Source organism: Pteropus alecto, unplaced genomic scaffold, assembly GCF_000325575.1.
Source record: "Pteropus alecto unplaced genomic scaffold, ASM32557v1 scaffold10, whole genome shotgun sequence".
NCBI lineage: Eukaryota > Metazoa > Chordata > Mammalia > Chiroptera > Pteropodidae > Pteropus > Pteropus alecto.
In genome coordinates, this window is record NW_006431210.1 from 6,632,263 (window position 1) to 6,645,300 (window position 13,038).

The 13,038-nt window shown below is 42.4% G+C and overlaps 1 protein-coding gene across 1 annotated transcript in view; it reads left to right on the plus strand.

Annotated features, from left to right (window-relative positions):
* Positions 1–13,038, plus strand: part of CMTM8 (CKLF like MARVEL transmembrane domain containing 8) — a 77,636-nt gene that overhangs the window by 58,739 nt on the left and 5,859 nt on the right. The window contains exon 2 of the mRNA XM_006905718.3: positions 12,283–12,456. Within this exon, the coding sequence (XP_006905780.1) occupies positions 12,283–12,456 (174 nt within the window). The remainder of the gene's footprint in view (positions 1–12,282; positions 12,457–13,038) is intronic.

Below are 13,038 nucleotides of genomic sequence, written 5' to 3' on the forward strand. Positions count from 1 at the left end.
GTGACCACACACATGGGGAAGCAGGCTCGAGGACAGAGGTTGGCAAATGGTAGCCCACCAGCCAAATCCAGCCTGCCACCTGTTTTTGTAAATACAGTTTTAGTGGAACAGTTATTCCCATTCATTTGCATATTATCTGTGGCTGCTTTCATGTTACAATAGCAGAATTGAGTAGTTGCGACAGAGACCAAATGGCCCTCAAAGCTGAAAATATTTACTATTTGGCCCTTTACAAAGCGTGCCAACACAGTGGTTCTAATTGTGGGCACTGGCTCCCTCTTCCTTTCACTGGCTAAGTCCACTAAGACCCATACTGCCGAATTGCCAGCTATGCTAAGCATTAAATCATGTTTCCTGGAAGAAAAAAAAAAAACAAAAACCATGAAACTAGTAATCACTGATGTTCACCTAGATCTTTGCAGATCACAAAACGCCTTTGGACTCTGCAGTAACCTAGACGGTGCTGTACCCATCTTATGGAGGTGCAAACTGAGGTACCTCACTTACCTGTGCTCACACAGCAAGTTATGGGGTACATCACTTACCTGTGCTCACACAGCAAGTTAGTGACAAATCTAGATCTTCTGTCCTTTCTACATACCACAGTGCATCTTAGTATACGAGCCCAAATTGGATGGAGCTTGGCGTATTAGTCATCTATTACTGCATAACAAAGCACCCCCAAAGTTAGCTTAAAACAGCAGTAAACATTTATTATCACTCACAGTTTCTGTGCAGTAGTAATTCAAGATCCACTTGGCTGGGCAGTTCTGGCACAGGTGTTTTCCTGACGCTCAATCACATGTCCTCTGAGGCTGCAGTCATTTAAGACTTGACTGGGGCTGGCGGATTCGCTTCCAAGGTGGTCACTCACCTGACTGGCAAGTTGGTGCTGCCTGTTGACAGGAGGCCTCAGTTTCTCACCATGTGGGCCTCCCCACCACACTGCTTGAGTGTCTGCACAACATAACCTCTAATTCCCTAGAGCACATGCTCTGGGATCGAGACAGCAAGGAGGAAGCTGGATCTTTTTTATGACCCAGCCCCCGAGTCACATAGTGTCATTTCTGCTATACTCCGTCCATCAGAACCAAGTCACTACATTCAGGAGGCATGTCAAAGAGTTTGTGGTCAGATTTGAAAACCAGTCCAGTATGCAGATTTCCATTCCTTTGCCTACTGGGAATACTGGGGTCCTGTGGTATTGTCTCAGCACAGGTCTAGTTGATGGTCGAATGTCAGGCTGAAATCCTAGGCAAGAGCGAGGTTAAGTCACAAATTCTTAGCATCACCTAGACCTAAAGCTTTGCTCTGCTCTGGAGCACCCTTGGGGCCCCAACAGTGGCACTTGAGAGACGGGTTAGGGAGGGCCAGAGGGAGACACCTACCTCATGGCATGTGTGAAAGTGAGAGGAAGACCAAGTGGTTTGAAATCTCCCCGGAGATTCAGATATGCTCCTCCCTGGTGCTGGCCCCCGCCCCCGTGTGAGATCTGCTATTCTAAGCCAATTCTCCCCATTTCCCAGATTGGGAGGGGGCCCAAACAGGCAGAGTTCCTAAGAGGAGCTGTGGTCACTTGTTTGCTTAGTTGGTACTCACCACAATCCCTCCTATAGAGTGTTAAACACACTTCAGTAAAAAATTTGCACGGGCACATTGAGAAGGCCCTGAAGTCGTGGATTAAATTGGCCCTTCCACGTCTTTGTGTTAATTAATCCTTATCTCAGTCAGCCGACTACATTTCTCATCAGATCCGTTTCCAGGCAACCTCTGGTTCTAATGGGTGAGTGAGTACCAGACTGAGTTTATTCTTCCACATCCTGCCACCTCTGTGAAATGTGCTTTAAGTGTAGGAACTCATCCAGGCAGATGGTAAACTCTGATGTCTTTCCGCTGAACAGGAGAATGTAGTGCCTTAATCTTTCATAAGCAGTGTTTGGCCACCCTCTAGTGGATAAATGAAGAAGGTCACCCTGCTTGCTGAACAGAACAGCTACTGATCTGGGAGGGACGTGGGGATGATTGGCTTGAAGGTTCCTCCCTGACTCTAGAAAGAAAATGCTTAGCAGGTGTAGAGAGCAGTCAGCTTCAGGATGCTGTAGGCCCTTGATGGTGCAGGGAAAAGGTACACACTCTTGTCCTATCATCTTCTCTGGCTCAATGTATTACTTATCTGGTTTATTTGAAACAATGCAGGAAAGAAAAATATAAGCTAACACATGGATGTATGTGTATTTCCTGCAAAGAGCATGTGTAATGATCAGCAGGATTGGGTAAATTTTTTCTGTAAAGGGCCAGACAGTAAATATTTTAGGCTTTGCAGCCAAAAGCCATGTATTCTGCCATTGTAGCATGAAAGCAGCTATAGATAATACGTAAGTGAATGGGCATGGCTGTTCACAGGCCGTGCAAAACAGACAGTGGGTTTTGTGTGGCCATGGGCCATAGCTGTCAACATTTATATCGAGTTTTTAATATCTGCCATCCTGTTTTTGAAAAACAAACTGAATTGTGTTTGCCTCTCACACTAGATGGCAAATTCCTCAGGAAGAGGGATTCTGCCTTGCTCACTTTTGGACCCTGAGCACCCGGCATCGTGTCTGGTATGTGGCAGGTGCTCGGAACATGTTTGCTGACCTGAGATGGCTCTTATGTCATCCTCTGTGATATGTCAGCTTTCTTCCAGGATTTTTTGGAACTCATTGTGTTAAAGGCAGCACACTCTCTGAATTGTATGTTTAAACCATCAGAGCAAATAAGATTAGCTGCCATCCCTGTTTTGTTCAATCGTCTCTATGAGCCAAGGTGTCACATGAGAGACCAAGAGATAAAAAGGCCTTGTAGTGATCAGCCCCATGCCACCCTGAGGATGGTACCCCCTGGTGGCCCGGCATCAGTGGGCAGCTGCTGGGCATCTTGTTTTGCAGAGCCAGGACTGGGTTTGCATCGAGTCATCTGCTAATATTATCAGAACCTACTTCTGCCGAGACTTGCACTTGGGAGGAGGCTGGCTGGTGGCATTCTCAGTAATGCTACATCCCCACCACAGTGTGAAAGCAGCAGGAGCCAGCTTCTCCATCTCGGACACCAGCCTCCTCAGCACTGCACATGGCCATTCCTCCCGGGCAGGTTTGTGATCTGCCAAACCGCTCTATCTCTGCCATTACTAATCACAGTAGAAACTGTCATTTACAGAGCATATTGTCTCATCATGTGGATTTTAGAAAATACATATCCCCGTACTGAAGAAACTGAGGAACAGAAAAGTTAAATGATTTGGGGCATGATAGAAGTTGTGTAGCATAGTAGCTAAAAGCTTGGACTGAGTTATTTAATGTACTGTGCCTCAGTTTCCCTGTGAAATGGTCATGATAAAAATTATTTCAGAGGGCAGCTATGGGGTTGAAGGAGGTAAGGCATGTGAAACACTCCTTGCTCTGTAATAGATATTATGGTATTACTGTTGCCTGGGGCTTGGGCACATAGTAGGTGCTTGATAAATATTGGTTAAAAATTAAAGTTGCAGTCACTCAACTGGAAAGAATTCAGAGCCTTGGTCTTTCTACCAGACCAAGTAGCCTTTGTATTATACATTTAATCATTTAATGGTGGGAAACTCAGGTCAACAGATGGGGTGTCTCAGAGTCTTAGCATTCCCTTCACCATGCATATTTTGCCTGGCGAGCTCCCGGTCACCCGTTTAAATTTCGAACTTCCTCTGACCATCCAGACTTGGTTCAGTCTTTGTGCTTTATATTCTCATATCAGCCTAGTTTCCTTTCATAGGACTTATCACAGTTTATAGTTGAATATTTATTGATGTACCTTCTCCAGGGGCAAAGACCATCTCTGCTTCCCCCCAGTATTGCACTACCAGTGAGAACTCAATGGTATTTTTGAATGAATGAATGAATGAATGAATGTTGCTCCATGTGTGTTATATTAAACATGTTTCAAAAGGGGAAGAGCAGCCAGGCATGGTAGTATTGTTTGGTTCCCTCATTACAGGGCACAAAAGAGTAAATCTACAATACCTGTTCCCTAATGTGACTTCATTGCTAGGAATTAAAATGGTAAATGATTTAAAGCCCCGTGAGGTATTTCATAGCTGTGCTGAGCTCACATCTGGAGCAACGCAGCTACTCTGGGCAAAGCCAGCTGAGAACAGCTGGTACAGGCTCTGAGGGTAGCATGGTTAATCATCAAAAGACACCTGTCTATTTCAAGGTTGGCATACAGGTGCAGTTATGCTCTTGCCAGTTGAGGTTAAAGTCAGAAATAAATCAGCCAACCTCTGTGCTATAGCAGTATAGTATTTCCACCAACAGTGCCTAGAAAAAACCCTGGCTCATCATAATAGCTCAGTAGACGCTTGAATAAATGAGACCCTTTCACACCCCCATCGGGTAATTCCTCTGAACAGTAGAATAGCTGTCACAAAGCTCACAGGCTACATAGACTTGACTTCACAAACAAACGTATTGTGTCTTTCGGTATGATTTTTAAAAATCCAAGGCATCCGTTTACTTAGTCTGTAGGATACTAGAATAAAGATGTTTGTGGTTTGTATGTACAAAGGGCAGGGGAGGGCTGTTGGAATCAGCTCACTGGGAGCTTCAAGGGGCGACCACTGATGATTTTCAGTTTTAAAAGTTTCTTCATAGAAAAACTGAGATATCTGGTACCATTCAGAGAAGGGGCAAGCAATCTGGTTCCACAGCACAAGGCAGTAACTGAAATATTTGATGTTTGTGATGTTTGTTTTGATGTTTGTTTTGATGACCTTGGGTCATCAAAAGGTTTAACTGTGTTATGAGTGCTGTACTTAATTGTAAAAGGGAGATACGGAAAATGCACTCAACTGAGCTCATTACCTTGTTCGGGAAGGAGGTCAGAGAAGAAACTTTGTAGTTCACTAAAAAATAGAAATCTTTAGCTTTATAAAAGGTATTCATCGACTATCCTAACAGACGTACTAATGTTAAACATCAAAATGAACAATAAACAATAAAGAATAAAATAAGGATGTTCACTGTCACTTGTGTTCTGGAAAATGGTTCTGGAGATTCTAGTTAATGCAGTAATATAAGAAAAGAAACAAGTGGTATAAATATTGGAAAGCATCAAAACTACCATTATTGCAAGTATCTTAGCCGGGAAGTTCTAGGGAATCAACCAAGATCAGTAGGGTGGCCAAATACCTGTAGAACTAAAAGGCTTATAGCAAATGGCAGTTCTCACCCCCATCCCTCCTTACTCCAGAGATCTCCCTCCCCAGAGACAGCCACTTGAGATACCTCTGGCTTTGCTCATATTCGAAGTTATCAATAATATGTGTGCTGCCACCTTCTGATTCACTTTTACATGCTAACTAGTAACTTACTGTTGCCATCTGTCTTAGCTTGGGCTGCCACAAGATACTGTAGACTGGGTGGCTTAAGACACAGGAATTTATTTCTCACAGTTCTAGAGGCTGGAAGTCCAAGGTCAAGGTGCCAGCAAGGTTGGTGTCTGGCGAGGCCTTTTTCCTTGGGTTGCAGACAGCTACCTTCTTACTGTGTGCTGACATGACTTTTCCTTGGTGCATGTTGCGTATTTGTGGGGAGGGAGGGAAGGAGAGAGAGTGAGAAACTACAATCTCTATTCCTGGAACTTATTGATTAGATGCTTAACCTCCTGAGCTGTCCTCTGACTTTCTTACTGTATCTCTCCCGTTTTTTCATCTTTTTGTCTTTTAGCTGTCTTTTCTAGAAGATTTTCTCAATTTGATCATGTAACATTTCTGTCGAGTTTTTAATATCTGCCATCCTGTTTTTAATTTCAAAAGCTAATTTTGCTTTTGAATGATTATTTTTGTCCTTGTAACCTCCTTTTTGTGTTTCCCTATTGTAATATCTTTTCTCCCTGAGGATACTGATTTTTTTGACATGGTTTTTTTTGTTTTTTGTTTTTCTCCCTCTTCAAAGTTACTTTCTTCCAGTTCGTGTTTTGGTATCAGCTTTCTGCCCTGTCATACAGGCTTTGGTGTCATCGTAGATCTGGTAACCTTGGTTGTCTACATGCGTTTTAACACTACAAAGCTGTTCAGATGCTCTGAGCACACAGGTGTGGCTTATCAACTTTAAATTTCATCATAGATTGACTGGGCTGAGCTGGGTGTCTGGGAAGCCCCCAGGTCTTATCTGTGGATCTTTGTTCTTGTGCCAGTGAAGGCCCGGCTGCCAGTGTTTTAAGGCCCAGCAGAGGGGAAAGGTTAGGGAGTGGAAGGGTGAGGACGTCTTCCTACTGAATTGTCATTTAAGCCTCTCATTTTCAGTGTGACACTCAAACTTTCGACTGTGTCCCTCAATCCAAAGACCCTGTATTTTGTTTTCCCTTCCTTAGAGTGGTTCTCAGTGAAGGTGATTTTGCCCTCCAGGAAACACTTGGCAATTTCTGGAGACATTTTTTATTGTCATTAAGAGAGAGAGGGAGAGGCTTGCTGTTGGCTGGCCTCTAGTAGGTAGAGGCCAGGGATGCTGCTAAGCATCCAGCAATGCACAGGACAACCAAGAATTATTGGCCCAAATGTTAATGGGACCGGGGCTGAAGAATCTTGACACAGAGAATATACTTTCAGACTAATGACAGAGGTGGGGGAGTCACCCAGCAGCACGGAATAGGGCAGAAGGTAAGGATGTAGCTACTTTCAAACAGCTTTCAAAACATCCTCCTTATTCAAGACATTCCCCCCTACCCCATGATTCACTCTAAGCCCCAGAGGTACCTGGATCTTTTCAGACTTTGTAGTGAGCTTCGTGTGGTTCTTTACTTTCCCTGTCAACCAGCTAAGTTAGAATTTAGCTTTCTCACAGTGACTAAGTCCGTTATCCCTCATCCAAGCTTCCAAAAACGTGTCACTTTTGTCTCCTTTCCTATTCATCCCATTCTCATGATACGTTTAGAAGAGTTTTGGGAAGGAGCAAATTAGATTCATGTGTTCAGTTTTACATCTTTACCCAGAAGCCTAAAAATACATGCTGAAGCTACAGTCGTTGGCACTGGCACAGCATTCAGCACAGACAAGTGTAACAGAATAAAGATTCCAGAGACCAATCCAATCTATAAGAAGTCACTAGGAGGTGATAATCGAAAAAATAAAATAAAATTAGCCTTTTCTCACTGCATATATAGAAATCAATTCAGGTTAGAGTGAAGTTCTAAACATACATACTAAACTATTAAAAAAAAGAATATCTTTCCAATCTTGTGTTGAGGAAGACCTTTCTAAGCAGATTGGAATAGAAGAAGGTGCAATCCATTAACTATGTAAAAATTTTAAACTTCCACATAACTAAAGACCCTATGAAGTTAGAAAAGAAAGTTGGATGGGGAAAATATTGCCATATATGTACTCAGTTACTATCCCTTTTATGTAAAGATTTCTACAAATTGGGAAGAAAGCAATTTTTTAAAAACTTATCAATAAATAAGGAAAAGAACTGGGCGTAGCTAATAAGCATTTAAAAAGATGCTCTACCATCCTCGCCACTGATCAGGGAAATGCAAACTGAAACAAGAAGAATGCTGTATCAGTGGTTCTTAATGTGTGGCCCCTGGACCAGCAGCATCAGCATCACCCGAGAACTTTTTAGAAATGCAGATTCTCAGATCCCATCCTAGACTTACTGAATCATAAACTGTGGGGGTGGGGCCCCACCCATCTGTGGTTTCACAAACCCTTTTGGGTGGTTCTGATGCTCACTCCTGATTGCGAACCGTTGCAGCGTAGCCAGGAGAATGAATGAACATCCAATGTCATGGATGAGTCTCACAGTATTGAGTAGAAGAGACCAAACATAAAAGTACATACTCTGGGATCCCATTGATACAAAGTTCAAAAACCAGCAACAGTAATCTAGGGTGATAGAAAGCAGGGGAGTCGTTACTCCTGCTGTAGAGAAGGATTAACAAGAAGTGGGGATGGAGCTTCCAGATGCTGCTGGTCATGCTCTGTTTCTTGATGTGGCTGCTGGTTACCTGGGTTTGTTCATTTTGAGAAAATTCATGAAGCTGTTTGCTTAGGATTTGTACGCTTTTTTCTATGCTGTATGTCAATAAAGCAGTGAAAGGCAAAACATTTTTTTTAATTGGCTTTTTAATCATGTAAAGCATGGGAATTCACTGAGGGCGGAAGGGAAGAGCATGGTTACACTGAAGACAGGATAAACTAAAAGAAGGTTTTTGACGAGTACTTTGGCAGCAGCTCTAAAGCTAAAATTATCCTAGAAATTTCACTTGTAGGAATCTATCCTGGATTTCAGGTATGCAGAGGTATATATTAGAAGAGTGTTCCCTGGGAGTTTTTGTACAAACATAAAGGAGACAACTTAAATTTCTCTCGGTAGGGAACTGGGAACAAGAATTATGGAAAATTGAACAACTGTTAAAATCGGCGTAGATCTGTATATCGTAGCATGGAAACAAGTCCTTCGCGGTGCTGCTGAGTGAAAGAAACAAGTTATGGGCACCATGTACAGAGTGGTCCATATTTTTAAAAGAGAAAAAAGGATGTACAGGTGGTACCTATAACTGTAAGGTAAAGAAGTTAAGAAGGGCTGATAGGAAATTTTTATATTGTTTTCTCTTGAGAATTTACAACTGGTGAATGAGTGTTTCATGTCGTTGCTTACTTTATATATACATTATATACCTCTGTGTTTATTTTTACTGTATTATAACTTTTGAAATTTTATTAAGTCTTAGTTTTACCGTTCAAAAGGAGTCTTAGCCTAAAAAAATGCTTATCAACAAAAAAACAGTATTTTTGTTGTCTAAGCAGATAAAGATCTAGAGTTTGTCTTAAACATGCACACATACATATACACACACAGCAGGAGATGGATAATATCTTTGTAGAGTGATTTTCAGCAATATCGGTTACAGTGAGAGACAAAAGCTTTGTTCCTAGATATATTTCAGTTACACAGGAAATTCGCTTGGGTAGAACAATTCTTTTTTTGATGGGGATATCCTTTTTACTGTGTTAGGTGGTGAGGTCATGGGTCTTATATTCCTGATCTTTGAGAGATGGCTCAGCTAATGATACTGTCCCTGTGTGTAATAGATGACCACTGCTAGCACATTAGACAAAGCGTCTCTAGACAGTGGACTCCACTTGCTTTAATAATGAAAAACGGTTTCACATTTGGAGCCAAGAGCTTTTAGCTGAGCCTGTTTAGCTGGACACGAGCGTGTGCTGGAAACTCTTAAACCTTTGCACTCCCCTGGAGGGTCACTCGAACCCCATTTGCAGTGCCTCTTTGTGAATGGTTATGTTTCCTGTGTGAATCATGAGCAAAGGGCCATGCTGACCCTTTCGGTTTTAATCAAGAAGCCCGCAATATTGTTTCAGACCCTGCCATGTCGGATTACATCCATTACCAGTCTTACTGATCCAATGGAATGTTAAATAGACGTGTATAGATTACCTGCCAGTTATGGTGAATTCGGGTCCCAGAACCCCATTAGCATGACGCTCAACATTTTCTGGAGTTCTGTCCCATTTTGTGTATCTTCACTTTCAATAAATTATGTTGTTACAGATGTAAGCACAAAAACGCATCTCCATTAAGCATTTCTTTGGAGTTCATCTACAATATCTAGCAGGTAAAAGGACATCAATTTTCACTTCTAAAGTAGAAAAACAGCAATATTCACACTCTGTTCCCTGCTCCCCGGCACAGGCCTCCAAACTGTGACAGAGATGTGGGCTTCTCCCAGCGAGCAGTTTAAAATGTCCCTTGGAAACCTGTCCAAGAGCTTAGTGATCTTCAGTGTCTTCTTAAAGAGGAGCCTGAATGCTCCTCCCTGCAGTGCCCACTTCCAGTACCTCCCTGGAGGTCCCTGGCTGCTCCATACTGAGTCGGTTGAAAACCAAACTTGTGAACTGTTGATCAGATCAGCCCCTTAAATGTGTTTCTTTTTCATTGATCCTGTTGAGAAAACGACATGCTAATCCACTTTGTAAATCTTTTTAGAGGCCTGGGGTCATTCCACTTTATCCTAATCTAATCTATTAAATCTATTAAAGTCCTCTCTATTTCTGAAAGTTATCTCGAATTCAGTCCCTTCTCAACATTCACTGCTACCATATTGGTCTTGGATACAGTCATCCCTTGGCGTCTGTGGGGGGTTGGTTCTAGGACGCCCACAGGTACCAAAATCTGCAGATGCTCAAGTCCTTTATATAAAATGGCATAGTATTTACATATAACCCATGCACATCCTCTCATATACTTTAAATCATCTCTAGATTACTTATAATGTGTAAATGATGTGTAAATAGTTGTTAGATTATATTGTTTAGGGAATAATGACAAGGAAAAACTGTGTACGTGTTCAGTGCAAACTCAATCATAGTACACGTACACATCAGCAACAATGGAACATTTTTTTCAATTTTTTTTTTCAATTTTATTATTAGTTTCAAGTATACACTACCTTAGTTCAACATTTATGGCTTATAAAACTCCCCCTAATTGCTCTTTCTCTCCTCTGGCTCTCCTACTACCTTAGTTCAACATTTATGTGGCTTATAAAACAATCCCCCTAATTGCTCTTTCTCTCCTCTGGCTCTACACCTAGCCATTACATTAGTACTAACTGCATTCCATCTGCTGTACTCCCCATCCCTGTGACCATCTATCAACTACCAATTTGATAAATGTTTACTGTGTACAATCCACCCTTTTGATAGGGATGGGAAAAATAAAAATCATCCACCAGATCAATGGCTGAACACCATGTACTTAAGACTATCTTTTTCTGTTTTAGGAAATATACCACATCTGCTAACCTTCTCACTGTCCTTAGGATAAAACACAAAATCCTTGGGCATCCTGGGCCCTCCCCAACCTCTCCCACATTTTGCACCAGTCCTATTTACTATACTTTCTTACAGGTTCTAGAAGGAAGAAATCCTTTCCCCTTCCAGACCTTTGCCTGTGCCATGCTCTGACTAGAATGTCGTCTTCCCGCCTGCCTCGCTTTGCAGTTAAAATTACTTTAGTACTTTGTTTTATATACCATGCAGAAAGCTAAAACGGAAATGAAATTACTTGTCCTGAATCACACAGCAGGCTGGAACTTGCAGCCAGACCCACCCTAGACTCCTGATGCTGTCTCCTGGAGATACGGTTCAGATATGAACTTTTTCATGGCTTAGGAACAGAGTCTTCCTGGTCCTGGAAAGGTGCTTAGATGTGAGATGCATGCCTTGCTCTGGCTTTCCTTCTTCTGTTTAGGACTAAGCATGTGTATGATTTAGATCCGGTTTTTTCCCTCGATGAAGTCCTCTTTCAGTCAGTGATGACACTGATTTGGCTTTGGGTTCAGTCTTGCTCATCGGCAGTAGTGAAGAGTTGATAGCTGTTGCTGGATAAATGTGCAGCTCATGTTAAATTGCTAAGTGCCATGTCTGGACTGGGCCCTTGCTCATCCTCCCTTCTGAGAGCTTTCTCGGGCCACATGTTCATCTGTCACCTGCGAGGAGGGCAGCTGTAGCAGGTGGGGAGTCCTCAGAGATTCATCCCTCGAGAGCAGATCAGTCCAGGGACCACCTTGAGTTGATCTTCAGTCTCGTTCGCTTGACAGGTATCAGCCTGTGAGCAGATTCCAGTTACAGATGTGTGTTGCTTTGCCCCTCATGATATTTTAAAACTCTCGTTAGCGCAAACACTTAATCAAAATTATCATGTAGAGACTTGAGTTTCTTTGTTCTCCTGGGGGGCGGTGGGGGAAAGCAAAATAGTCCACAGCAATTGGCTGGAGCTGAGTGGAGACTGCCTCTTAAAACAAGACATAGTTTTTCCTGTTTGCCATGGTCTCTGCCCCGCCTACTTTGTTCATTTATTTTACCTTCCTGGCATTTTTAGGCATGTGAGTCTGCAACCCCTATTATATTTGTAAGTCATGTGTATGTGTATTGGGGGGTGGGGGAAAGCAAAATAGTCCACAGCAATTGGCTGGAGCTGAGTGGAGACTGCCTCTTAAAACAAGACATAGTTTTTCCTGTTTGCCATGGTCTCTGCCCCGCCTACTTTGTTCATTTATTTTACCTTCCTGGCATTTTTAGGCACGTGAGTCTGCAACCCCTATTATATTTGTAAGTCATGTGTATGTGTATATATGAATGATAGTTGTAATTGACACTCTATAATGATTTTTTTTTCTCTGTTCTCACTTCCTTCTTTTTATTTTCTCCTTTCTCCTTTTTTCCCCACTGTCTCTATCATTTTACAGGTTCTGGGACTGCTGGTATGGACGCTTATCGCTGGGACTGAGTACTTCCTTGTCCCTGCGTTTGGCTGGGTCATGTTCGTAGCTGTATTTTACTGGGTCCTCACCGTCTTCTTCCTCATCATCTACATAACAATGACCTACACCAGGATTCCCCAGGTGCCCTGGACTACAGTGGTAAGGAAGCTGGGGGCGTTCTTATTATCCATTGCCCACTAGGTAGGGTGGAATTTAGTCCTCCTGTGGCCAATTTCACATTTTACTATAAGCAGTCAGGAGGAACCTTTAACACTTTACTTAAAAATCTCCTCTGCTAACTATCCAATTTCATAGCTTGCAAGTTCTACCTGCCACAGAACACTAGAACACAGTTTGGCCAAGGTCTTTCCCCCTTCATAAGAAAGATCATCCTTCCCCTAGTTTCCAATTACGTATTCCTGAGACCTCCAGCACAATGGCCTTTAACATCCATATTTTTACCAACATTCTGTTCATGATTATTTATGCATTTTTCTAAGAAGATGGAACTTCTCTCCAGCTCACCAGGAATCCCTGTTAACATCCATATTTCTAGCACATACCTCTACTCATTATCCAGTCCCAAAGCCATTCCATATTTTTCGGTATTTATTACAGTAGCACTCCACTCCTGGTTCCAAAATCTGTCTACTCCGCTCTTGGTGCCAGATTCTGTATTAGAGTTCTCTAGAGAAGCAAAAGCAATAGGGTGTGTGTGTGTGTGTGTGTGTGTGTGTGTGT